Source organism: Falco cherrug, chromosome 5 (genome assembly GCF_023634085.1).
Source record: "Falco cherrug isolate bFalChe1 chromosome 5, bFalChe1.pri, whole genome shotgun sequence".
Lineage (NCBI taxonomy): Eukaryota > Metazoa > Chordata > Aves > Falconiformes > Falconidae > Falco > Falco cherrug.
This window is the reverse complement of record NC_073701.1, coordinates 23,313,313-23,341,302: the sequence shown is the minus strand read 5'-3', so window position 1 is coordinate 23,341,302 and position 27,990 is coordinate 23,313,313. Positions and strand designations below refer to the sequence as shown.

At 49.2% G+C, this 27,990-nt stretch overlaps 1 protein-coding gene and 1 long non-coding RNA gene across 3 annotated transcripts; one reads left to right on the top strand and one right to left on the bottom strand.

Annotated features, from left to right (window-relative positions):
• Positions 1-45: 45 nt before the first annotated feature.
• LOC129736136 (uncharacterized) lies at positions 46-6,607 on the top strand. Of its 2 annotated transcripts, none has more exons than XR_008732346.1 (2): positions 46-226; positions 3,277-6,607. It is a non-coding gene; the product is annotated as an uncharacterized LOC129736136 (long non-coding RNA). The 2 variants fall into 2 exon arrangements; XR_008732345.1 differs by lacking the exon at positions 46-226 and adding an exon at positions 233-527.
• On the bottom strand, positions 4,834-27,990 carry ADA2 (adenosine deaminase 2). Its single transcript, XM_005440841.4, has 10 exons — positions 27,816-27,990; positions 26,441-26,766; positions 23,310-23,535; positions 16,171-16,381; positions 12,960-13,087; positions 11,753-11,843; positions 11,346-11,454; positions 10,243-10,400; positions 9,169-9,371; positions 4,834-8,228 (listed from the first exon to the last, which is right to left on the bottom strand). The coding sequence occupies exons 2-10, from the start codon at positions 26,751-26,753 to the stop codon at positions 8,120-8,122; spliced, it is 1,548 nt and encodes a 515-aa protein (XP_005440898.1). The 5' UTR covers positions 26,754-26,766; positions 27,816-27,990; the 3' UTR covers positions 4,834-8,119.

The following is a 27,990-nucleotide window of genomic DNA, read 5'->3' as shown; positions in this document are numbered from 1 at the left end:
CTGCCCTCAGCCCGAGCGGGGCCGGCAGGCGCTGCCCCGGCGCGGGCGGCGGGTGGCGGGCGGCTGCGGGCGGCCGGATCGGGCTGAGCCGCCGCCATCGTGGTGCCGGGGAAGGGTGCTGCCGGCTGCGGGGGTGCGATGTCCTCGCCCGCTTCGGAGCAAAGGGTTGCAGGTTCGGGGAGAGCTGGGAGAGAAACTGGAGGCGGCGAGGGGCTGCAGAAAGCAGGTGTCGCAAACAGCGGCGAGGCTGGCGGGGCTTGACATGGTGGAGGAAAGGGACGTACGCCGCGGGCACGGGTACAAAGAGCCCTGCAGTGGGAGAGGCGTGCAAAATCCTGACGGGAGAGATGTGGGCAGGAGGGAATGAAAGGCTTAGACCCCTCCAAAGCAACTGCGCCGAATTTATCTAACCCGTTCACAAAATCACAGAACAGGAGACTCCTGAGTGAAGCTGCTCCAGTGCTGTATGGTCCAGTCCTCACAGCTGCAAAGGCATCTCCCGGGATATCGCCTGGTTTCAGTCTAAGGTGGTTACAGCTCACTGCCCGCTATGCACATGCAAAGGATCTTCACTGCAACTTTTTACCTCTGCCAACCGCTGCCCTGCCTTTGCTCAGTCTTTCCTATGCAAACCCAAACCTTGCAGTCTTTTTCCTACAGATCGTACAGTTTTCTAAGACGCTTGATCATTTTTCTTGCCCCCTGCGGCACTGTGTCCGGGGGGCTCCCTCTTCCCTGCGGCGTGGGATAGAAATTTTGGTGCTGAATTCAGCTGAGGCCCTTCCAGACTTGAGGAAAGCAAAACGTTCACTTCACCTCCATGGAGATGAAACAATGTTTGTTTGCTTTCTGGCTAGGCTTGAGATCTGACTCCTGTGATACGGCAGGTTTAACACGTATGACTTTAGGCATCAGTTACGCAAACAGAGTAATTGTTTGTTTTTATGCTTCCATTGCCATGAACACCAACCTTGATTCGATTTTGATCCACTTGAACACCAGAGCCCTTTCTGCAGAGCTATTAAAGCACTGGCGACTCAGGGTTATACACCTGTACAGATGGTTATTCCTCCTTAAGTGCTTTTGCCTTAAACTGAATTACCTACTATTTATTTTACATAATTTCCTCAACTTGTCAGGATGACTTTAATTTGTTAGAAGTGTTTGCAGCTTCTCCCGCTCTGGCAAAATTTATGCTGGCCTTGGAGACATTACTGAAAGTATTTAGTTCCCTGCAGAACTGGGCTTCAAACCTTCTTCCACTAGCACAAGGGAGGCAGTTACAGCTACTTGCATGTACGCCCTTCTCAACTACTGACACACCTGCTTATAAACCGGGGACCTCCAGCTCGCATTTCCCTTGGCTGCTGGTGAAAATACAGCCAGAGAGAGAGGCGAGGGCTTTCTGAAATTAACGACAAATGCAAGAACCTTGTCTCGAGCATTTCTCAGGTGTCCACCAAGTGGAGAAAAAATTTGATTGGTTTACTGTGATTTCTGCCTGGAGTATTGGCTAACGTGGATTTATGGCCTTTTAGCAAACCTACTACTTGCAAGTTAAATGGGTTGGTTTGGTTACCGGCCTCAGCACCTCTCGCCGCTGCAATCAGGCTGTCCGAATTGCATTACCGGGGTCAGTCAGTCCCTTCTTTTTAACTGTAAGGATACTTTTGCCCTTTTCCTGTTGCAAAATAGCTGTGAGAGACACCTAGCCAGTTCCCTATCGTAGAGAGGATTTAATTAGCTTTATATTTATCTAAGGATATTTATCTAGATATCTTTGAAGGGGGGGGGGATTCTCCCCCCGCCCCGGTTACGGGCGGCGCTGAAGCCTGAGGCGGCACTGCGGGGCGCGGGGCCCAGCCGCCATTTCCCCTCGCACCCCCCGCACCGGGCGGGCGGTTTCTCACCTCACGCTGTTCGCGCCGCTCAGGGGCGCGCGGCGCTGCGCGGGACGGCGCCTCCCGGCGAGCCCGGCAGGGGGCCCCGCTGCTCCACGGCGCGGGCGCGCGGGGGGGGGGCGGGGCGGGGCGCGCGGGGGGGCGGGGCGGAGGGGGGCGGGGCGGGGCGTAGCGGGGCGCCCGCCCCTCACCTGCGGCTGCAGCGGGCCCCCCCCCCGCTCAGCGGGTAGCAGGGCTCCGGGATGGGGATGGCGATGGCAGTGTCTTACTGGATGGAGGGGGTGTTGTTCTGCTCCAAAGTGAACTCTGGCAATGCGGAGCAATGGAGGAGCAATTTCTAACCTTCCCCCCCCAGGTGAGGTGCTGGCCCTGCTAATGCCGTTTGCATGCTTGGCAGCATTTTTCCTCTTGCAGAACACTCGTAGCAGAAAGCATTGGTGTGGTTTGTGCCACCACAGCACAGGGCGGGATGTTGGAGGTAGGACCTGGGGTTGGGGGGGGATTTTATGGCCACTGTGACTCCGACACACAAGGGTTGGTGGACAGGGCAGCCATGTTATCAGCCAGGGTACCCGCTGTTGAAGGTGTGCCCCCAAAATATGTGTCTGCTCCAGTGAGCATTCCCAGTAGGCTGGCAGAGCAGCTGTATTTGTTTTTGCAAGGAAGACTGTCCAGCAGGCTGAAGTTCTTATTTTTAAACCAACACGGAGGGATTTTGCCAGTGGTTGGGCACAGGCGGAGCCTGGCATGCACAGAGGGACCAAAAGCAGCATGGCTGCCAAGCACTGCACCTGACGGTACCTGCTATGGCTGCTGAGCCCCCATCTTTCCAGCAGCAGGAGGCAGGCTTTAGCCCATCATCCCTATGCTAAATGCCTGCCCATGTAATTTTCCCTTCAAAAGTCAAGACTTTTTCTGGGACTCTACTAGGAACTTCCCATTCTGCATGTTATACATGGACAGACCACAAGATTTCTTCTGCAGGCACATCTGGCAACAGCCATGTCCCTTAATACCCCTAGAGATGGTCTGTCTGCTCTTCTCACACCAGCCCACAGGAGACTCCCTCTTCTTCCCCTGTCTACACCGTACTTAGATGTTTCCTCCACCCCCTTTCATAGCTGCCTTTAAAGACAAGCAAAACAGGCGGTTGCCCACAGCCTTCTCCCGCGGGTTCCTACGTAAACCCTGCATCTCTGTTTTCCCTGGACTCACAGCCCTGTCATCACACTCCCCCCACCCCCCGCCTTCCTGACCTTCTAACATCCCCCTCAAAAGCAGCTGTACCTTCCGTCTCTTTTCTTACAGCAGAGGCTCTAATGGCCTGAACCAGCCCTCCCCCCCTCAGTTTATCTCTTCTCTTTCTCTGCTGCAGCCTGCTCATGGAATGATGGACAAGCTAAAGGTTGAGAAAGAGAAAATACAGTAAAATGCCTTTCTTATCCTGTAATGACCAAGGGGGAGGACACAGCCTGATAAAAATGACAAGCAAGAAGAATCAAGAGCTAGACCCTTCACCTGCCTGTCTCTCAGAGGACAGAAAACACTTGATAGACCTGCCATGATTGCAACTGCTGCAAGCCTGAAAGAAAGGAATTAAGTTCTGAGTCAATTAGAGCTACAGGTTTCTGGCCAAAGAAATGTCCTTCTGCTGCTACTTGTGAAAAGACTAATCCAGAGACTTACAGGAGAAAAACCTGAAGCAGGCTGAGTGTTGGGACCTAGCAGAACACACATCTGTAGCCCTGTGTTCTATGGCCAGAGGGCTTTGCTTAGCATCTGGTATCTGCATCGTTCTGCTGCAGTGATGGAGGCCCACACAACATTTAGATCCAGCTGCTGTCTTGGGCCTATCTCTATTTTCAACCAGCTACTTCACTCCTCTGTTTTTACTGGCATGAGTTTTGACAGCCACCACTAGTGCTGGATCAGCCATTTCCTGCCGGTGAGTGACCAGGAGGCAAACATTTCATTTGTTAAAGTGCTCCAAAGGCAGCCTAAGCTGCTCCGCGACAAAACACTGCTAGACCTGTGTGCTTCGAGCAAAGCCCCATCCACCTCCCCTTTAAACAAATGGAACCTGAGGATGCCACGGGGAGAGGTAGATGGGGGAGATAATAGGCATAAGGCTTTATGTATTCCTATGGCTGCTTGAAGTAACCATCACAGAAACTTCCATGGATTTTCTACTCTCCTTCCTTGCTCCTTAATCTGGATGGAGACTGAAAGGGGGCTCTTTCTGCTCCTTTAGGTCTGCCCTACTCAGCCTCCCACCACCCCTGCGGCTGTCTCTAGCCCCCCTGCTTGTCCGAATACCTCCTTTACCAGGTTTGCAAGTTCGCTAGCTGGCCCTTTCTTCCCATGCTGACCACCAGTACTTCAGGCAAAGAGCCTCAGGTTGTACCATGTAGTCAGCTGGTGCTGCACGAGGCACTTGCCAGCTTCAAAAAGAATGGGCTAGTCACTCTTCTCCTTGTTTCCCTGGGTTAAAATCATGCTAAGAGCAGGTAGAATGACCTTCAGTAGTTCCTTTTACTTTCCCGTGCTGTAACTGCCACAGATACGGTACTAAACTGTAACAGGAGAGGTACCACAAGCAAATCATGTCTGTCTGGTGGTCTCTGTATGAAAACACAGCCCTTGAGCTGGATGCAGCTGCTGTGTGGTTTGGGGAAGGGGGGGGCTGGAGGACTTGTGTCTTGTCTCTGCCAAGTGGCTTGGGCTTGACTCCACAGCGTGTTAGCCCCATGGATCAAATTGCCCTTTGCAGCATGCTGTGAAGACATTTCAGACTCCCTGATAACTGTACTCCAGGTTAAGTGATGTGAAACATCCCCCTCCAATGCACACTCCAAATTAAAACCTCACGTCAAACACAGGCATCCCCAGTTCTTTTTAACTGGGGGAGGGAAAATAAACCCCACAACTTAAAAGAGGTTTAAAAATTTAAATATATACTATGTTCTGAAAGAGACAGGTAAGAAAGCATTATGTGTGCAATGTATTTCCCAACAAATGTGAGCAGGGAGCCAAGGTACTGAGGATAAAGGAATGGACTGGAAGCAAAATCCTTGAAAAGTTACTGCGAATGCTCAAAAGCTGAGTCTCAGTGAAGCTCCACAGCCAAATTTACCCAAAGCTTTGAGGATATCTGAATGGATTGATCTTTCTTAACTGCTGCGGTCCAGCCTAAATCCCTCCTTTTGTGAACACCTGCAGTCAGAGAGGTGAGAATGCCGTCTGGGTTTCTCCATTTGTACCTTTCTCCAAACAAAGGCTCAGTCTAAGGCAGAGTTGATCCCCAGCAGTAAAGCAGGCTGGCCCTCCTGTCAGACTCACTAAGGCCCTAAGAATGGTTAAAGCCCAGCTACTTCCCACGAGGACTTTTGGGAAGCCCCAGTCACCAGACATGGCAATGCCCTGTTCAAGGAGGAGTACAAGGAAGGCTACGCCACTGGAGTCAGTCTTGATCCATCCAAGAAAGATCAATCCATTCAGATATTCCATTGTGGTTCAGGTTCTCATTTAAAAATATGTGATCAGGATGGAAAAGCTTCTGCTATCTGACCAACCCCAAGAGGAATACCATCAGCAGAAGCAGAGTCACTAGGCTAGTCACAAAACCAAACACAGCCCTGTAGAGTCAGGCCTCAACTTTCTGAGGTTTTCACCTTAAGATCACCTCAGACCTGTATGATTTTAAACCCCAGTGATTTTTGTGCTGTAATTCCAAACAGCGTCACCCACTGATGGCTCCAGACACCAGGCCACATCACGTCGCAGTTCCTGATGCAAAGTAGGTAAATGGCCAAGCGCACAACAGGCTTTTCCTGGGAAGGCAAGAGCAAACTGGGCACAGCAGGTAAACTGGACCCAGCAAATGTTTGGCAAACAGAAGATCTAGTCACGCTGCTAGCATGGGTTATGAGGAGGGAGCACTACAGGTAACCAAAAAGCCATCAGTTGGTCAAGCCCTCAAGAGACCGTGCTTGGCAAGAGCTGAAACCTTTCCACAGCAGCAGAAGAGGAAGGGACATGGGTCAACCCGTATTGAGGAACCCAGCTTCTCCCACACTGGCTCTGTAATGATTAGCTTCACCTTGGCAGCAAAGAGGCTTACTTAAGGGAGAATCAACTCAGGGCAAGTAAAAGTTCTTCACCCATCCACATATAGCAAAGGCAAAAGATCAGGGAGCTGAGAGGGACATGGCTTTGGGTCACTAGTTAGCAGCCAGTCCACCTGTTTGCAGCAGTCTCCCTCAGCAGCATTATAATTTCCCAAGTCAGCATTTATAATCTGACCATGACCAAAGCCTACCTTGGGGACTTTAGACTGCGCTCTGTACACAACATCCGTGGAGGAGGAGGGAAGGTGGCTCTACTCTGGCTCCTCCTTCAGTATAAAGCTCGTCAAACCTGCATCAAGGCCCGGGATTTAAGCCTGCAAAGAGCAGCTGCTGGTGCTGCAGAGGACGGTGTGGGGCATGTGGGCAGAGAGCTGGAGCAGAGGCAGCTGTGGCTGTAACAGGGCTGGGGGTGTGAGGCACTGAACCCTGCGGGTTAGTGAGGTCTGTGACTGAGTTCTCGCTTGTTGCTTTCTGTGGTTTGTGTTGCTGACTTTTGCAATATAGAGACCTTTGGTTTCTTGTGGTTTTATTTGTTCCTTGTTGTGGGGTTTGTAGTGTGGGTTGTTTTGGTTTGTTTTTTTCCCTGAGATGACTGGAGGTGAACTTGCAGCCTGTGAAACATGGGCAATTTAACATGGGCTGCACAGCTTGATCTGCTTCTGTAGTGAGTATATTTGCCTCCTGCTAAGGTGTTTTAAGCAAGGTCAGTGGAAATAAACACTATGGGCAGCCAGCTTGAGACAATTAGCAGAAAACAGAATGAGAGCCAATTTGCCCAAGCTGGTCAGGTCAGGAAATGACAGTCCTCACAAGCCTGTGGCTCAGAGGAGGGAGATGTCTTTCAGCGGGAACTTCTGTAAATTCTCCCCTGGCTGATGCAGACCGGCATAACTGTACTGAAGTCAGGGAGAGACACTGGTGGATCCTGGCTGTGTACTTGGGATATGTGTGCCAAAGGATTTTGCTGAATTTATTTAGAATCCTGATGAAGATTTTTTTTTTTAATCTAGCTGCAATTAGTTTTTTCCTGATATTTTGGATGATGTTAAGAAAGGGAATTTGCTTGTCATGACACTATTTATTCTGTGTTTTCTGCAATACCTTTTTGCTAAAGAGCTGGAAACTACAGAGGTGGAAGTGACCACTATGGATATCCACAATGTGAGAGTAGCTCTCTACCAGGGTGAAAATCTGTCTAACAGGCTGAATGAGGGCACATTTGCACTCTGAGTTAGGCAGCAAAGGCTGGTAGCAGAACCCCATGAAATCAAAAGGTGTTTCCTATAAATGCAGAGGCCTTATGGTAATATGGCCCAGTGCAGGGGGACAGTTTCAATTAAGCTGGATGGAGGAAGCCAGGATGTTTTTTCTCAGCTGAAAAGTGTTTTGGCTTCCTTCTGACCAGAGGACAGGAAAAGATTTTGCTTTGGGAACTGAGGCACCTCTTCTTGGCTTTATGATCACTGTGCAACCAGGCTTAAATGTTCTGGGAGCAAGTTCCATCAGCTCGTTTCCAGCCATGGTAGGTCCTGAAATAGCAAACATCAGACCTATGACTGGTTCTTCGACCTAGCAGTGCTATTTTGGCAGCAGGCCCAGGGTTAAACATAACAAGAGTAATTTTCAGTCCTTACTCTCATGAAGGTCAGTGTCCCAAATGGTTGGATGTTTGTCTTAGCTGTTTCCGGACAAGGTCTGCATTTTGTAATGATAAGGTGAAATTCAGAGGTCCTCATGCTGGCAGTCTCCTGCTAACTCTAATTAGAAAGCCTGCTTTTCCTAAATAAGGATGTCAGGATTTTGGTCATTGCATTGCCAATTTTTAATGGTTATGACTATTTTGAGTGGGGTGTTCTTTTGTTGTTGCTGTAAGGGCTCACTGTTCCCTTTTACCTCCAGCCCATGACTTTCACAGGATAGTTCAGCCCATTCTTAGCCTTAAGCCTAGCTTACCAGAATCGCCCATTGCCAGGTGAGACTTTGAGGTTCATTCATCTGCTCAGGTCACATGGAGGAAGCAGTCTCCCTCTTAGCAATAAGCCTGGCTCGCTCTGGCTTGCCAAATGCCTTCTGAGATGTGTCTCCTCCCCTCTAAAGCTCCCTCAAAAAGCTATCAGAGAGGTCAGCCACAAATTGGTCCCATTTTTTCTGCCAGACATCTTTGGCCTTGGCTTTCTCATCTGGTAGCATGGCACTGTATCTGTGAGGAGGAGAAAAGTCAGTATCAGGCAGGAGACAAGGGGGCAGCTATTTCAAGATCAGTGACCAAAATGAAAAGGCAGGAAGCAGCAACAGATTAACCCTTGCAGGGCATGCCTACACTGCACAGAGTAACGTAGTGTAAAGAGCTTTGCACTCCTGCCAGCTGGGCTCGTGCTAGAACAAGAAGTGTCATAGCCGGATCAACAGCTACCGAGTCCTGCACCATGAGGACAAACAGCTCAGTCTGTGTAAGCTGGAGATCGCTGGGTGGCACCCAGTGACTAGTACAGAAGAGACAGCACTGCTGTTGCTTTCAGATGTGCCTTGGGCTGGGTCCAAATTAGTAGGAAATAAGAGTATTTGTTCTCTCCCTGGCCATGCGGAGACTTGGGATTGACACAAGGACTGTCATGGGATTTGGCAAACAGACAAAGCTCTTGGAATGTGTAGAAAGGCCCTGGGCACCACATTCAAACTATTTTGGGACATTCAGAGCTATCCAGATAAACAGAAGAAGTGGCTAAACACACACAAGCTACATGCTGGTAGATTGTTTTCCTGTGTTTCCCCAGCTGGCCATGGCAAATGCCACAGCAAGCCAAGTTTTGGCAGAAATAGACAAGCGATACGAAGACGTGAGCTTTCTCCCATAACCAGAACCAAGTGCTGGAGGCAAGTTTGCAAAGGATGGAAAAGGAGGAATGAACTGAGACACCGAGTTAAAGAAAGGCACTCAACGGCATGGGCAGGGGAGCCTCAGGGGCCCGTGTGTCCTGCCCTTGGAGGAGACATGCAGAGGAGACTTTGGGTTAATGGCAGCCCAGTTCACGTGGCAGAGGAGACTCTGGGGCCAAAACCAAATACAATGGGTTTCCAGGGAGCAAGCTGATAGTCCCCTTAGCATTACTATGGCTGGATGAGAGAGGCAAGGAACTTACTTTATGGAGTTGAGTGCAAGTTGTTTTAAGGTCCTCAGGTCGGCACTCATCCCTCCGATGGCCATGAACACCTCATAGAAGTCATAGGAGACTCCCTTTGCCCCAAAGATAGGGGGATCATCGGGGCTGATCACAATGGGGTGTCCTTCAGCCATGAGGACAGCTGCAGGGTGGCTCCGCAAGTCAGCTACCAACAGCAGGACCTTGGCGGGGAAGGGTGGGAGACAGCATCACATCAGGTTATTGCTGTAGCCATGTTTGCATTACAACACTCGTCGCACTTCATACCTGCTATAGCCGCTTCTGTCAGCAGGTAGTCATGAGGGAGGAAGAGCCTCCAGAGGGCTGTTCAGACTGTGTTAGGCATTCTGCTCTGAAAAGCTGCAGAGGGAGACTACTTGTCTCCACTGACTATACAAGGAGATGAGTTTCTTAAATTAATCACCTAAATCAAGGCCAGTGGGATGAATAACTTCTGCTTATTTATAACAATTTGACTGTGAGCATTTCAGGAACAGTCTTCTGGTTATGTATTTGCCATGATGCCTAGCCCAGGGCATCTGGAGCTGGTATCAGGGGTTCTCTACCTCAAGGCTCACACCGGTACATATCTAGCCCAGGGCATCCTTTCTGCTGCATCCAGGGGACAATGGGCAGCACACTAATGTGTTGCAAAAGAGTTCTCCATGGTTATGAATTCTACAAAACCAGAAGACTTCCAGGTACAATCCCAGCTTCTCAGCCTCTGGCTCTCCTGGCTTTGAAGTATTTTCCACTATGTCTCTTCAGGCACCTCCCTGGCTCTGGGCCTCATCTCCCCTAGGGAGGACTGCCTTCCCAGGTTCCTCTGGACAGGAATTTAAAGGATTTTGAACTGACTGGCATTACAAACCTTATATATACACAGCATGTGTCTACATAGTAGGCTGCAGTGTGATGTTGTGCAAAGGAAACTGAGCCAGCCTGAGTGCGACAAAACGTCTAGCTGCCCCCAGCTCCCTGCTGGTCCTCATTGCTATGGTAAAGTCCCATTCCAGTGTCCCAGCCCCAAGACCTAAGCTTTTACCAACATACCTGGTTGGAGATAGGACAGACTTCTACAGGAACATCCCTCTTCAGAGACAAGCTTTTGGCTACAGGGTGTTTAATGAGGGCAAGTCCATGGCCAATCCGACTGGTATTCAGTAGCAATGCATCCAGCACATTATTGTCTACAGAGGTGCCCTGCCAGTCTGAGTAGAGGCAAGTAAGAATCACTGCAGTGCTATGAGCAAATGTATCTTCTCAAACAGCTAGATTATTTTGTTAATAAATGTCCCAGTTGCAAGGCAAGAGGGTTGCTTAAACTCTGAGTTCCCACTTTGCATTTTCAGTGAAACAGGAATCCAAATTTGCCCAGGACATTGCCCAGCACAGAGATACCCACTCGTCTCACCTGGCTTTAGATGTCGATAGTATTGCTCTTACAGCTAAGCTCATCTCCATTCATAGCCAATGGAGAGAAGTAATAATTTCTATGGAATAGCCTGTGTATTATGATGAGATGCATTGTGCCTTAGAAGTGCTTGTTACTGTCCATGGCTATAAAGTGAGCCTAGAGTTACAGTTCAGATGTAGACATCTTCTCTGTAGATGCCAACATGCAATAAGCATAACACAAATTAGACACAACTGTCATGCATGGTTAGGATAAATCCCACCCACACGGACTGAATAATATATTGCTAATAATGCATCGCCCCAGGAATGAAGGGTGACAGTTACTTTGATGAGTGTATTCAGTTAAGACCTGAGGCTGGCTAGACATTCCTTCACCTTAACATATAAAATAGTGGTTGAGGAATTCTGCTGCTGCTGCTGTGGATGGGAGGTGAGCACAGCTCTGAGGAGGAAACAGCTACCAGCAATAATTCTTGCAGCATGACTCCATGTCACACAGAGGGCAAAGACGCTGAGCAACATGAAGCCTACAGTCAAGAGCAGGGAGCAGGTAGGGGAGGCGCCATGTAGGAATGCTACAGCAACAAGCTGATATGGGGAGAAGCATAGGGAAGACCACTTATATATACATGTATACAAACACGTATCATCTTGATACAGCCAGGTTTGCTGTTTCTGTGCTTTGCAAGACTTCTTGCCTCTGCAAGCAATAACAGGCCCTGAGTCCTCATGCTTACCAGTCTCGCCAGCATGGAAAAAGTATGGCAAGTTGACCCCCAGGGAATATGGCATGGTCAGGGCATCCTTCAGGTCCCATAAAGAATGACCTTCATCCTCATTGCCAACCTGGGGGAAAGAGGAAAGGTGGTTTTGAACATGCTCTGGAAGATGGTGGGACTCACAGCTGTATATCACCAAGTGCCAACTGTACTGAAATTATAGTGCTGTTGGGTAGGGAGTTGATTCAGGGGATTTTGTCAACTGCCCTCAACAAAATCCTTAGTTGAAGGATTTGCGATTCATTTACAATGATTTCAGCAGAGAAGTAGAGGATTTGGTTCTGGTCTAAAATGTATGCCATATTATACATGTAGTTATAGTGCATGTCTAGGGGTTAACACAAAGCCACAGAAGAAATAGTTACCAGGTCGAAGCCTGCCACGGTGTCTGGGAAGCGGGCTCTGAGAGCCATGGCAGTGACGATGGCTTCTTTAATCTGGGAAACATTCAGCATCCTAAAGAGCAAGAGAAAGAAAGCGGTGCAGAGGCTCACTCCCACAGGCCTGCCTTGGGTTTGAGTTGTGAAATGGGGCCCCCAGGGGTATTTCCAAAATGCAAGTTGCTCCTGAATCTGACAGCAGCTTCAGGTCTCCAGAGTAATAGCAGTAGAAAATTGATATTGTGAAAGGAAACCCCTGAATGACCAGGAAATGCCTGGCTAGACCCTGCTGTCACTTGAGTTGAGGCATGCTTGTCTGACTCATTGGCTTTCCCATATACCAAGCAGGGAACGCAACAGCATGGAGAAAAAATGTTTAGATTTTTTTTTTCCTCTCAACGGTTTTGCTGGGAGGTGGGATGGTAACTGCATTTCAAGAGAGCTTTACATTTAGAATTCTTCCAGTCCTATTGAACTTCAACATCACAGTGCTTTTTGCAGACAGACTCTGTCCATACCCAAGTTGGCCAGAGGCAAGCCAGCTCTGAACTGGGAACAGCATCGTGCCGAGCTGGAGTGAGTAAGTGCTGCTGAGAGGTCTGTTATATTTGCTCAGGATCACCTCACATGACTTCATAGCATCTGGCTGACTTGGAGAACAGCCTTGTGCCCGCCTGCGAACAGCAGCATGAACATACCATACAAAGGCTGCCGGGAGAACCGCATTTGCAGGGTTCCACAAGGACCTTTGCAATACCGAGTGCCCACACTCGGGTACTGCCATCACTGCTTCAGCTTCCGTAGAGAGGGGGAGTACCTCTAGGCTTGGGAAGAGAGCGTGCACAGCTTGGACACGCACACACTCGAGCAGCCCTCCCCTTGCTCATTCCCGCACCTGAGGTTCACAGACGCTTGTCTCTCTGGCGCACGCCATGAACTAACCCTGGTCGCTTTGCACGTATGCAGACTTATATAGATGATTTCTCATCCTTAGCCTTTTACATGTGCCAGGGAATGCTCTGGGACTCGACACCCTGGGTCTGATGACACGTGGGCACTGCTAACCGACTGTGGCACTTCAGCCCAGCCCTCAGCATCGCTTCTCCTGGCCTGGACCCCTCTCCCCCACCACCACCTCCACCATAGCACAGCCAGCCATGCACAGCCACTCTTAGCCTCGCTCAGCCTCTACCTGTGTGCTGTAAATATAATTTTGGCTCCAAGAAAGTCAGGGTGCTCCTTCGTAAACTGCCTGATCACTTCCTGGTAGGTTGCCACGGACCATGATTTATTGTGCCGGGTGCCATCCAGTTCATACACCTGCAGGATGAAAAGCACATGGCAAGCAGAAGTTGGAAGAGGTGTTTCACTGGAGGGTGAGAGAAATGAACTAAAGAAAACCTTGGGAGAAGCAATGTGCTGCGGTCCTGGCAACAGGGCAGAAAAAAGCCGTTAAATCTGTGCAGAACATTTTCTTCTTGAAGCCTTTACCAGCTGGCAAGAACCAAGGAGTGGTTTTCCTCCCTCCTATGTGATACAAGAAACAAGTTTCTCCATGTTCAGACATGGCAAGCGAGTGCCCTTGAGTACCCAGAGGAGACCATGACCCCTTACTCACATCTATATCAAATGCTGGAGCGTTTTGTCCAGCCGCCTGGCAGCTCACATGCGCTCTGTGCCTTGCAGTGGCAGTCTGTCAGCCAAGGCAGCCCCAGGGCATGCAGAGGTCTGAGCTCCATAAGCTACCAGCTGGGCTGGGCTTCTGCTCCCCTCTGCCAGAGGTTTGCTCCGTGACCTTAAGTCAGTCATTTAGTCTTGCCATGGTTTCCCAGTTCTCTGGCTGCAAACTGGGAAAAATAATCCTTTTGGCATGCTCTGTCTCATCAGCTTTGTGAGTTCCTCACTACCAGGGCTATACACAGGGCTTTTGCCCTGATTTCAGCGGGGCTGTAGACCCTGCATGCCCCAGTTGATACTAATCCACAAAGGCCCTGCCTGGAGTCACTCACAAACAGTGGCTGAAATCACTCCCGTCTGTTCCCTTCTTATCCTTTTTTTATCCATATCTTCTCTCTTTCACCCTTGTCCTCCACCCTTCAGCTGGTACACTCCACCTTCATACTTTCCCTTCGGTGCTGCCCCTTGCAGTGATGCTCCTCACTAAGCCCCCACACCCCATCACGCTGTGGCATCCCCCTCGCAGGCACCAGCAGCCGTGGGGTGGCCACAGGCGCTCAGAGGGAATTTTCCCCTGCTGCAGCCCATGGGAATGTGAGACTTTGCACAGCTGAATTTGCAAACACAGCTGGGTTTGGGGGGCTTTTCCACAATGTTTGCTGTTTCGCACTAAATCTCAGCTTTCATTTACTTTACTTCAGGGGCTGCTTCTGGCGGGCTTTGCTGTGAGGCGAGCTTTTGCAAGTGTCAGCGCTGTTGGCCAAACCTTGCAGAGGATCTCCAGCCAGACAAGCACCTTGCTACTCCTGTCACACCCTGCTCACCTTGACTTTCACAATGAAGTGTTTCCACTCCCTCTCCCCTGCTCCAGCCCAGCTGGCACTTCCCTGCCGGCACTGCCCATGGGAGCCAGCAGCCCGGCATGCCCACAGCTCCTTGCAGCGCTACCTGGGCTTCAGGCAGCCTGCCCGCCTGTACCTCGCAGCACCTCAAGAAAGCCCTGGGGCTCTGGAAGCTCCCATGCCTGAAGCCAGCATTAGGGGCTGGATGGGAAGCAAATCTTCCCTGCCAAGCCTCTCTTCAAAAGACATTACAACCATGTCTAAGGGCTGCCGGTAAAGGCAGGGTATTTTCCAGTCAGGCCCACGCGCTTGTATCATTGCAGAAACTCTTGGCCCGGAAACCTGTGTAACCTGGGAGGATGCCAGCACTCACGCTGTCTCACAGCACAGGAATTTTGACATTGTGTTATATTCTCTTTCCAGGTACCCCAAAGACAGATGGTAACTGAGTTCCGAGCAACTGGCCCATAACCAACCCCCAGCAAAGTAAGATACATATAAGCTTTGTGGTTTTCTCCACCTCTTTTTTTTTTTTTTCTTTCTCTTTTCAATAAACCCTTCTCATCTCGGGCATGACAGAGTGCCAGTCTGCAGCCCTGACACTGAGACCTGTTTTGCTATGGGGCCAGACAAAGCCACAGCAAGGCAGGGTTAGCAGCCCCACTCTCCAGCTGTTGGGGGGAGGCATGCACAAAGCTAGATCAGCCTCCAAATTTGTCACAGCACCTGCCTGTCTGCTGATAGGGTGGCTGCAGAGCTGCCCAGCAGCAGCGGTTCTTGCTGGGGTGCAGACATTCATCTGCAGTAAGCTGGAGCCCACGAGCCATTGCATGCAAGGGCAATGGTTTAAGGAAGTTGCTAGCAGGCACGTTTGGGAGTTGGGCCATAAGCAGGTCATCAGTATGGCTGTGGTGCCAGCAGCAAGCTGCTACCTGCATTCCCACACACAACCCATCACCACCACCTTGTCCTTCAGCTGCTGCTGGATGGACCTTGCACAGCAGCTTTGCTCCCCTTGCAATGGACTGTTAAGAACGTGGGGGTAGGTGCTATGGTAAGGAGCAGCAGCCCCGGTTCATTTGATTTCGTAAGGCATTTGCCTCTCTGACAGAGCTCCCACCCCCATGGTGACCCATTTGGAGCTGGTCTGGAGAAGTGTATGGAAAAGGTGTGCCTGTAGTGTCAAAATAGCCACTGGGAAAGTGGGAACCATCACAGCCAAAGAACAGTGGTGGGGTCTGCTAGTGCTTGGGAAGGCGGTGAGGCAGTGTAGGGCTGTAGGACAATCTGACCAGCTCCAGCTGACATGCAGAGAGAAAGGCCTAAACTATCACTACCGGATTTTAGCATTAGTGGCAATGAAAGGAGCAGTTGTATTTCACGTACATAGCCAAATTTTTATGTTGTCTGCATAACTATGGAAGACTGTGCTTTGCCAGTTGGTTTACTAGCCTGCTCAGAGAAATCATTCTGAAATAAGCTGTGGATTTAAAGTAACTATTCCAGAATAAGTCTCTGTTCAAGATGGGAAATTGTTCCAGAAGAGCTGCTACAGAACAGGTGATTCTGGTGCAGACAAAGCCGAGATAATCTTCCCAACCAGCAAGTTTTCAACACAGCTCTCAGTCAGCCTTTACAACGCAGTTTTGTGCTGTTGCCACAGTAGGTATCTTCCTTAGCCATTAAGAACAAAGCATCTCTCACTTTCAAGCCCTTGCCTATGCAAATCTCCAACAAAGACCTTTGAATATGATCAAGGTTTTCCAGCATCCTTAGAAAGGCAGGTATGCAAACATCCAAAAACTAAATTCAAGATAGGGCTTGAGAAAACTTATGGAAAAATAAGGATTTAAAAGAGTACTAGAGAAGCCAAAAAATACGTACCGGAGGCAGGATAGCTCTTATCTCGACATACTGTATGTTATCTTCATAGAGCTCCAGCAGCCCCTGGTAGAAATAGGCCTTGAACACAGGTGCATAGCAGATAAGTCCAGAGGCAATGAGGAAGACTTCTTCAAATCTTTTCCAAATGAAAGTCTGAGAAGGGTACGCCAGCTCAGGGGCATCCGTCACCAGGGTCAAGTTTCTCAGCAAGCTGTACAAATGGAGAAAGAGAAGAGGAAGAATGAGAAGAACAAACAAGACAACTGGCTTTCAGTATGCAAAAAGCCGCCGGCTGGCAGCTGGGTGTTTCGTGCAGGAGGAAGGAGGTTTCATCCGAGACAGGTGTGAGTTTTGTTGTCAGAGCCCAAGCTTTGTGGACGGACGTGACACCCTCCCAACCCACCTGTTCCGGGGCACAGCAGGGCAGCGGCAGTGCTGAAGGAGGCACGTGTTCTTTGCGCAGGACTAAGAAAAGGTGCAAGGCTGTTCCTGCCACAATAGGGGCCCAAGGTCTAACTCTGAGCCTGTTGCTGCTGCAGTGCAACCAGTGTAACAACAACTGGTGCAGCTAGGAAGCATTCAGGTCATTTTTCTGACACCTGTATTTACTCCTCTAACGACTAGTACAGGTAATAGCTGACAGGTAAAAAGGCATATGCTACTTGTTGAGCTACAAGCAGGGTAAGACTAGGTGTTCAAAACTTGCCCCTTCCTTTTATGAGGGCAAAATCTTGAGGAGCAATAGGGTTATGAAAGCAAGTATGATGTTTTTATATTGTAAGAATTGCACTCTGCTACCCAGGGGTATCCTTAATCCAAAACTAGGCTAGTACATTACTCCTGCAGACAATATATTCTCACAAACATCTCCAATGCATGTAAGGAGTTATGACACCCAGTCCTCTGTTCACCACCTAAAGGCAGACTGAGTCTCCAGGAGATGCCACGTACTGGGAAACCATCAACCTACTTACTAAGCCTGTAACTTGCCCTGGTACCTTCATATTGTCAAATTATGTAACCTAATATAAGCAGGGGGTAAGCGGCTGTGAATCAAAAATCCTTTTCCCCTGCCAGTGGTACAAGCTGATATCCTGCCTGCCTTGCTGATAACTTCTCCAGATTGTCTGCTGGCAAACAACTGATAAGAATCGAAGGTCCGGGCTCTTCCTTAGTGGGACGGAAAGGTATTTATTTCCTCCATAGGCTCAGCTGGCATATAAGCCTCTTTCAGAAATCCAGAGATGCGGTGGGTAGTTTTATCAAGCAGAGTTTAAGGAAGCCAGTAATCGCAAGATTATCTAGTGGTGGGTGACAGCTCGCACCCTGTGGTGAGTGCCTGTGCCCCAACACTGTCCTCTGACAAGCTGATAGCCTTCATCCTGCCCCAAGCCTTGCCTCTGGTAACAGCTCTCCTCCTGCTGCTGGTGGCCACCTGAAGAAGAGTTTGTAATACATTTCTCAGGCCAGTAGGCAAAGCCTAAATGGCAATACGGGGGCGATCACCTTCATTCCTGGGTGGACAAACTGAAGCCATCACAGCAAGCTACAGAGCCAGTTGCTTGCAGGCAGGTGGGTTTACCAGTCTGGCCAGGCCTGATGCTTATCTCGTGTCAGGGACTAATCAGATTCAGATAGAAATACCTTCAACCATGCTTCATCTTTCATCTGAGTATATTGTTTCCCCTCAGTAACAGCTACTGATCTTTAATAATGCTTCATGTTTGAAGTTTTGGCCCTCATCCTCATGCAGTGCTCTGCTCTGTTATATGGGAGGTGTGGGTTTGATTTGTACTCCTATTATCTTCTTCCAGGAGGCTTCTGTGGATGGAATTAAAAACCTCCTTCCTACAGATGTAAAATGTGATCTGGTCCAAACTCATAAACTAAGACATCCCAGGCAGGGACATCCCTTTTGAGTTCCTCCATCCTGCCCATAAAACAGAGCCCATTCCCCCAGCATTTGCCTCTCTAAGGACCCTCTCCCAGCGGCCGCAGTTTCATTTAGTCTTCACTCTGTTAATTTCTTTTCTGGGAACAATTTTAGAAGCAAAACTGTACATAAAGAGATGCTCATACCATGTTAAGGATGAGATTTTCAAATGTCAAACAGGCAGGAAAATTCAGAGTTCAGGTTTCCACAGCAACTTCAGCTCTGCCCTCCCGCACATTACAACAGGGGCTTTGGTGACATATCACAGGACATGGGGTGACCCCAGCTACTGTTCAAGCACTCCATGCAACCAAAGGAGACCAAGCTGGACCACGGCAGGGGCAGGTGGCATTTCGGGTGGGCAGCAGGGAGTACGCAGCAGTGGGAGACACCACAGCATCACCCTAGAAACCAGGAATGCAGGAGCCAGGGGCATCTGGAGGCGCTGATCCAGCTGCCAGAGCTGCGGTGGAGGCCAGCCGCCGGCAGAAAGGGTGTGCTGCAGCTTAGCAGGGAGGGGAGAGGAGGTTTGGTGTGGGAAGAGCTGGGGAAAAGAGACTTTTCCCTCCCCTCCTGGCCAAAGGGCAGTTCCGTGCCAGCCCCGCACAGCGGCGGAGAGCACCTGCCTGAAGCCAGGAGCCGAGTGGGGCTGTTCCCACCAGCCCTGCAAGCACCGAGGGAAAAACCTCCCCATGGATCAAAAGGCCGTGCAAGCCCGTTCTCGCCACCCCACGCAGCTTTGTTTCAGATAAGGACGGGCGGTTAGTCGGGCTCCCACCGCATTCTCCCCTTGTCCTGTGAGAACTCAGCTCCTCCAGCAATGAGTGCACACAGGGCTCCGCTCCCTGCCTTTAAATCTAGCTGTACAAACTTGTAGTTGTTTACTTAGCCTGTGCTCTTGGGCTAGAAACAGCAATAAATCCCCACACTGCCCTGCTCCTAAAAGCACATAAATCAAATCGTGCATTTTTTATAATCCCCTTTCCTTTGAGACTGATTATTGATCCCTATAACTGTTGAAGATTTATTGCGTAATAGTGATCCATCCTTGATAACTGGATAATCTCCTAAGGGTTCAGGGGCTTTTGCCATCAGTAGCTCATGCAGATGAAGCAAAGCTTTCTAAATACATTTTTTTGCTTCTTTTCTGGAATGGGCCTTCACCAGTGATCAGGTGCAGACTACAAATAGCCTTCCGTGTCATGTCATATATGCACTGAACAATGCTATTGCAATGCATATGCCCAAAGGGGCACAGCTAAAACGACCAGCTAAGGATTATTTATTTTCAGCTGTGGTTTTGCTTTCTCTTTTCCTGTTCTTTCTCCCCTAATTCCTTTACTTTCTTGTGCTATATAATGCAGAAGTGAATGGATTTGTTGCCTTGTTTTTAAAGGGATTCTTTCTCCTGCTTCTTTTTCTTTCTCGATGGGTAATTATAACCCTCTCCTCACCATAGTATCTGAATGTCTTCCAGTGGTGCATTAAATAGTGTGACTAACATCTGTCACATGTGGTTCATTCTCTTTCTCTCTCTCTCATCCCTTCTTCTTCTCCCCAAGGGGAGACTTGTAGAGGGAGTGGAGTGCTTTGTTTCTGTAGTGCATTTTTACTCCTTTTTTTTTTTTTTTCCCCCTTGTAATGCACACACTGCCCTATTTTTCTGTGAGATAAGGCAGTTGGAGGGCACGGAGGGGAAGGTGATGGCGGTCTGGGCAGCCACTAGTGCCCAGGGGAGTTGTCCCCGCAGCCTCGGCCATGGTGTCAGCTCCCTCACAGATGACTTCATCCCGGTGATAGAGAGCTCCATTGGGCCGTCTGAGCTGCGCCGTCAGGCACGGTCTTAATCCTCAGGCTACTGATGGGGGAGTGTGTGCGGTGGTATTTTACAAATATCTGGAATGTCAATGCTGTTTCCCTAAATATCTAGGGGCATACTCTTGCTTTGGAGATGCTGGACAGTATATTACATCTTGAGGAAAAAAATGGCATTCTCCCATATCATAACTGATTGTGAAGTAAATAAGTGAGGAATATTTTTTATTTTAAATCTCAAAGCAAAATTCTCTTCCATTTTCTGTCTCCTGGCCTGTGGTCTCCTGACACTCATAATAGCATCCTTCTGGAAGCTTACCAGTAACAGAATACTCCAGGGTCTTGACCCATAAGACGTGTATTTTGAATAGGAATGATTAAAGCTTCTTTTGAGGGAAACAAACATAAAGACTTCCATCCATAACACGTATGTATATGTATGCATATGTACCTAAAAATGCAAACAGCAAAAATGTAATGCAGATACCTCTCTCCCTTACCCCTTCCTGGTCAGGAATGCAGTAAGGTGAAAGAGGTGCAGCCTCTCGGAAACATTTCCATTGTTCCCTTCACATTTGCTGATCCACCCTGTCTTGCATGAGAGCCCTTCCCTGCTGCCATATTCCCTTGATACTTCCCTGAAACCACCCAACTATCCATCCGTTCCTTCCTCTGACATCTGCTTTCTCTCAGCTTGTCAGTGCTCAAGGGCAAAGAGGAGTGCAGGGAAGAGGTAGCCTGGGATGCACATGTTCAAGAGACTGGGAGAGTTTCCAGAAACTGAGAAGCAGAACAGATTGGGGCCTATTCCTGGCTAGAGACCTATTTCCAGACAGCCAAAAAACATTCCTAACCCCTAGACTAGTACCCGGGGATTAGATGAAAATAGGAGGGGAAGCGCTTCAATGTGGCTGTTGTTCATGTTTGCACATTATGTGAAATGACTCCTCTGTGATGTTGTGGTGATAAGCACAGAAGGGCAAGAAATGAAGGACAACATACTCATTTGAGTAAGTCCGAGCACCCAGGATGCAGGACATCCAAGTACGTACTTGGCTCTGGCAGGCGTTTGCTGAGGAAAATCACTTCATTGGTCTCTGCCTCAGTTTCCTATCTGCCCTTGGGGAGACCCCTTGTAACAGCATCTGTCTTATGTCCCTGTGCAGTGACTGCCACCCTGAAGTCCTGCTCTGACTTGTGACTACGAGGCATTGTCAGACAACTAATACAAAAGAAGAGGAATGTGATAACACTGCCTCTGAAAAGAAGTTATGTTCCCAAACAGGAACATCAGGAACCAAATAATGCACAGCTCCACCATCCCAGGTGTATAGGATGCCATGGCCCCTAGCCTCAGCCAGAAAAGGACATCACACTACAGAAATGCAACCAAAACCAAATATAATGAAGCATTGCTCCTGATACAGTTCTCAAATAGCCAGTGCAATTGCTTGGGCTTTAAGAAAGTGAAGCTGTTTCAAAATGCAATCTCTTGCACATTATTTACTGGTCTCCTGGTGGGGTTGAAGAGAGCTGGTGCTGTGGTTTTCCCTCCTCATTGCTCCCAGTAGAAACAGAAGGGAGATAATGGGGAACCAGTTTTCTCTCTGGAAGACATAGATAAGTGACTTTTCACTGGATCTTATTTCTTCCATCATCTGTCAGGGCAGTTGAGCTTCAGGATATAAAACATCAAGAGTCCTGGGTCTGGCATTACTTTCCTTCTGGACCTCTGTAGGAGAGGGGTGGTGGGTGCCCTGGCGAGTCAGCTCCCTCTGCCCTGCCCCTTGCTGTTGTTGGGGAGGGAAGGCAATACCATGCCAGAGGTCTGGCAGCTCCTTAGCTTCCCAACCTGACCTCCTTCCCAGATCTCTAGGGCACAGATCCCAGACAGCTTCCTTGTGGAGGAGATACCAGCTCCCTAAGAGTTAAGAGGACTCTATTTAAGAGCACACACCCCCACTGAAGAGCACTACAGTAAAACCCATCAAGTTTCACTTAGGAAATGCTGTAATTAGGGTCACCTGCATCTCCTTGATCCAGCCCTCTCCTCATGTGTTGGCGTAGTGACACTGTCTGTAATTACATGACACCCCGTACTATTTTTTTACGCAGGATCCCAGCCCCTGGAGCGCTGTGGATGGCAGTGCCCTCTGAATGGATCACTACTCAGTATTATCCTTTGTCCTCATCACTCAGTGTCTGACTTCATGCATTATTTAGCATGCTCTCTCCAGCCCCCTGCACGCCACACAGAACTACGTGCTGTCTCCTGGCCTTTTTGGCAGCACTTTGTCCTGGGATCAGTGGCTCCTGGATGGGGAGACAGGGCTCCCTTTTCCTTGTCAGCACCGGCTGGAGGGGGAGCCAGGCTAATCCCACCCCTAAGTGGGATAAGTAAGTAAATAAATGGTAGGTGGCTGCTGAGCAGCCAACTAACACCTGGTCCTGGTCCAAGGCTGCCAGCAGTGAAGGTAGGAGTTGCCTGCAGGGAGGGAAGCTCCTGCAAGGGAGCGATGCCTTGGGGAACCGTCTGAAGTGTGAGCTCCTGGACAGCTGTAGGAGGTCTCACCTGTAATGGGAGAAGCTCCATCAGCAGGAGGGTGTTGAGTGGGGGAAAAGTGTTACCAGGCAGAGGACTTGTATGTAGGGCTCACTGGCTCAGCCAGTGCCCAGACTGAGACCTAACCCCTTACCTGAGGGCAGGAGGGCATGCTGCGGTTCCTGGTGCCTGAGGGCCCTGTTGGGAATGAGTGCCTTTTGCTTCAGTATGGTGAGTACCACTGGGGTTTCAAAGGTAGCCCTCAGAAAACAAGGTTGGTGTTTGGAGTAGGAGGTTGGGTTGGTTTTTCTTTTCTTTTGGGTTGTTTGAGGGGGTTTTTGCTAGTGTAGTAACTAACACGAGTAGTTTGCCCAGCTTCTTGCTCTGAGAGAAAACAATGACTTTACAAATTACTTTTCTGATGTGGGGGAGAGCCTGTCCATCAGCTACCTGACTTCCTCATATCCTGTTCCTGGGTACTTCAATGAATGAGGCTAGTCCTTTCACATACAGCCCTGTCCCCCATGCTAGGAGTACATCCAGCCTGGCTGCTGAAGAGAGGTGGGAGCAGGTGGTGTAAATCTGCTTAAATCAGTCTTCAACATGTCTATACAAAGGACCAGAGTGAGGTTGTACAGAAAACTTCAATTTTGATGGTCTCTCTGGTGTACTTAATGCTTCAACCTTCAAGCTCTTACATTGCTATTTGCTTGTTCTATGTATGCAGCCCTACATGGCGTTCCCCACTTCCAGAGCAGCAACCAAATGGGAAAGCTGGACCAGAATGGTCCTGCTGGCTACACAATGCTATTGTGAGGTACTGGTAGGCTTGCAGCTCTCTCCACTCACCTGCTATCAAACTCTGTCACATTGCGCAGCTGTTGGCGGTAAGTCTCCAGCAAAACCCACTGGGAGCACTGGGCTGGCACTGGGTGAGGAGGGTGAGGCTTGGAAAAGTGAAACCGAACAGTGCCCATGTGGGTGAAGCAGATGTAGCAGTCAGGGAGGTAGGTGGCATTGTACACCAGCCAGTCCATGCTCAGGATGGCATAGTCATGCAGGTGTAAGACAGCACCTGTTGGGGGTAAAGTATATCCTAATGAGGCAAGGCAGCTGAGAAGAAGGAACCAAAGTTTAATGAGACAATAGTTTGAGTTTGCCCATCCAGGGGCATCTGGAAAATGCTTCTAGATGGCTGTGAGTGACCTCTCCCAGCAGAGACTATGGGGCTGCTCTGCCTCCCTCATGCTGGGGATGTGGCCCCCTCCACATCAAACACAGGGCAGGCAGAGCATGACAGCTCCTGCAAGCAGAGGGAGGGGGGGGGAATCAATAGGGAGCTCTGCTTCTCCGCTGGGATGGAAAATGCTCAGTTATTAAAGGTCTTTCAGACAGACTTTGCTGTGAGCTGGCTCAGGCCCCACTGATTTAAAGAGGAACTCGCACAGTAGGTGGCAGTTTACAAGGCATGCTAGCTGACTGGCAGACCTGAAGCAAGCTTCTGTATAGAAGCCATTTGTATCCCAGCCTCAGTTTTTCCACCTAGTCTGTGTCTATCCTTTCATCTCCTTGAAACTCTGGCATATACCAAAATCCCAGACCATGACACACCAGGGAATTGCACTCAGATGCAGAAGTACAATCTACTTCTACGCCTTATCAAAAGCATGCTCACTTATATCGTACATCTGCTGCTGGACAGCATGAAGGGCCTCTGGGATGCTCCGTTATTGTGCAGTATGTTGGCAACTGCCAGTCTTCCTGGCATAGGAAGCATCCTCTGCATGCTCACCTTCCTCAGCCCATCCTTTCTCTTTGCTAAAATCTCCCCTCTTGTGGAGCTTTCTTGTTGGTGCTTGAACTAAACTTCACATTTGTAAAGAGAAGTTACAGTGAGAGCTGAAGTCTTACAGATTATGTATTTTGTTAGTCTAGGGGAGACATCATAGTCAAAATAGCTTTGGTGTCCTTAGGGATAAAGAGAGAACATAAGTAGCAAGAACAAAACAAAAGACTGATATGTTTGTGACGTTAGACAAACTTCAAGGCTATAACTTAGAGTGGGCTAATATAATACAGACTATAATGTCTATAATCTTCCACTACACAGGGTCTGACTGTTAAGATGTGAGTGACTGTGGTTGCCACTCTCAACAGAGCTAGTGTAACAGAATGGGCATGCCACAGCTCTCTAGATCTGACCTTCCTCTCACTGGCAATGCCATCCTCTTTCCTATGTGAGCAGCAACAGAAATTACAGTAGTGCATGAAACAACAGCAATTTCCAGGGGCTCTGATCAAGACCGAGGCCTCTAAGACTAGGTCCTACTCAAGCAGCTACAAGGATGTGATCTTAGCTTTAAAAACTTATGGCTCTTACAAAGATTCTGAGAACTCATTTTAATATATGGATTAAAAAGTTCTAATTTTTTTTTTTGATTCCTCCTTGGTATCAAAGATATCCCATTGGAGGTGAAGAGGAGGGTACTTTTAAATTCCTTACTGTTCAATTCAGTAATGGAAGTGATTAGTATATCAGAATTGTCATTATCCTTATGGTAACATAGGATGCTGCAAGCCAGGGTTCCTCATCCCATACCAGAGGCTGGAAGGGACAAGCTGGGAAGTGAGAAAGATTGTTCTTATCCACATGCCAAGTGTCAAGCCTTGCAAGTGAAAAATGCCGTTATGGAAAAGCTGACCCGCAAATCTTCCAAAGCAGGTCAGCAGCCATGTGGGCAAGGCCATGGGATTCTGAATCTAAAAAGGGACCACCTGGAAGAGTGAGCATAGTGGTCAGAGTCGCAGGAGTATTGACAGTGTTTGCTGCAACTTTCTTGTATCTTTAGTTAGAGAAGGCACCTTGTTCAAATACTTCCTTACTGAATCAGAGATGCAGAGGGAGAAAGCAGTCAGTCAGGAGTCAAGGTTTCCTCCTGTGATCCCCTCAGCCTCCTGCCTCTCTGCTGAACTGCCAGCAGGTCAGGTACATGGGGACATTAGGCTTCCTGCTACCCAGCCTAAGTGATTTAGATTTCACCTTGGCTAAAAATATCCTCTCCCCCTCTCCATTGCAATGCAGAGTACTAAGCTCAGACACTGCTGTGTCCCAGCTGGTCATTGGAGGATGTGCCATCCTGTGCAGTGAAGGTATTGGACAACCTCATGCTGCTATCTAACCTAAAATGGTCCAAAGGCCTTTAAAACTGTGTGTGTGCTTCAGAGTACAGAAACCTCTTGGTACAGGGCGTGGGAGCCCATTAGCACATAGCCTGCTGCACAACAGGGGAGAAACAACAGCTCCAAAGATGAGAAATACCTGCCTTCACAAGCAGAGATCTCCCATAAGTACACAGACCAGAACCTGATTAAGAAAGACTGAGAGAATACAGTAGCTTTTATATCATACTCTACAGGTCACATCAACACAAGCTTTGACTTGCATTCAAGTAAAGAAACTTGTACTGCTGGAGACAACACCTTTCTCTTCTAGTGCCCCCAGACTTTCTAGTAGACTTCCAAGTCTGCTACAGGACCACCTGCAGAAAGACTTACTGGGGAATACAGCATTTCTGGCTAAGATGTGGGCTAAGACAAAGGTTTGTAGCATGTCTGTGGTATGTGTATGTGGAAAAAGGAAAAGCCCTGGCTGGAACATGCAGAGCACGCATCTGATGTCGTTTTCTCTTTACTTCCTCTGCCCTTTCTCCACACTTGAAAGGCTGAAGGATCCGTATTGTGAGTTACACCAAATGCTACAATTGCTGGAAATGTGTATTCATCCAGTCCATCCCCCTCTTCCTCTCTCCCACTGCCCCATCCCCAAACTCGGAGGCAAGGCTCTTCCTGGAACACAGCAAGCACGATTTACAGCTCTTGTAAGCTTGTCTGCCACACCTCGTGCTTTGTCCCAGCTCTGCCATAAAAGCAAAAGGCAAGAGGAGGATGAATAAGATGAGCGACTCTTAGGCCAAGCCTACCTTTTGGCATGCGCTTTAAGATGCTGAACACCGCACTCTGATCAATGAGGTCTTTTGCCCGAAAGAAGTGCATGCTTGGAGGAAATCGTCCCATCGTTATGGCTGTCGCAACCTCCTTCTTCTTGAGGTTTACAAGCTTTGTACTGAGCTGCTGTTCTTGTCTACTCAGCACCAAATTGCCACCTGTCTGACAGGCTTTCTCCTCCTGCATTAGGGAGTTCCGATCCTTCCAGAGTGGGGTGGGAAGGCAGAGGGAAGCCAAATTCAGGAGAAAGCATGCCAGCCTTATGCCTTGCCCAGATGGAGGCTTCATCTTTGAGCTGCACCTAGGAGTAGGAGAAGATTGGAGCATTAGCACAAGTCAGAAGCTGACATCTTAGTAATGACCCATTGGGATATTAAACCATTGGCCCATCCTGCAGAAGTAGTGGGTTAATTGGATGCTCAGTACTGGGGGGAGCATCTGGTACAAACATCCCTCGTATTTAGGGTCATGCATCTGTACGCTCCCTGTGATGCTGATTGCACACAGCAAGGCTGTGGGCAGGGTGGAAAAGAGATACTGCTCCCTGGATCAGGCTGGCAGCACATCATGTAGACCTGCACTATGGCAAAGGTCTAGCTCTGGGATGGGGGGATTGGTGAGGTCAGGACTCCACCTTGCAAGCTGGGATGGATCCCCCTCAAAAGAAGGGGTGCTGGTGACAAGGTGCTAGCTGTGCTGTTAGTGTCCCAGGGAGGGAAGGAGGGGGCCATAGCGCCTGAGGTGCTTTTGGTTTTTGCTTGAGCTAATCAGATCCTGATTCCCTACAGTCAAGAGAAGACCTTGTTGCACCCTTATAGTACATTCCAGCTATCAGAGGGGTTAATTTGCAGGGAGAAAACACAAAGCTTCCTCTGCAGTGACCAAAGTGTGTCCCTTCCCTGCAGTTGCGGAAGAGAGAGGACAGAAGGGAGACCACGGCAGTAGTAAGAGATCACAGGAGACGGGCACATGAGAACTCTGCCTTTCCCAAAAAAGCACAGCTGCAACATAATCCTCCAACGCCAGGCTTTACTGACCCTCCACACCAATCTCTCCAGATCTAAGCAGGCTGGAGAAAGCCTCAACATTTTGAAACGGTCCCCTGTGAATTACATAGCAAGTCCCTGCTTGTGCACGTATCTTTTGCTTCCAGTCTCTCCTCCACCCATGGGGCCACCAGGATGCCCTCAGCCCCATCAGTGGGTCCCAGGAGACAGGCATGCTGGTGGAGCAATCTGCTGGGAACAGAGGGGGGGTAGATGCAGCCCTGCATCAGGCCTGACTCTGAACTTAGAGAAAGAAACATCCTAAAAGGTGCTATCTTATCCCTGGTGAGACTGACTCACTTACTGTTAACTTTCCTTCTCCTTGCATCCAGAGCTCATCCAGCTGCTGCCCGAGAGAGCAGGGAACAGTTATCTCTTGCGAGCCAGCACTGTTCCAGCAGAGATAAAGAGGCAGGATCCGTCACAGCGGTGCAGAGAGGCACCCGCCAGCGCAGACAGTTCCTCTTCCTGTGCTGCTG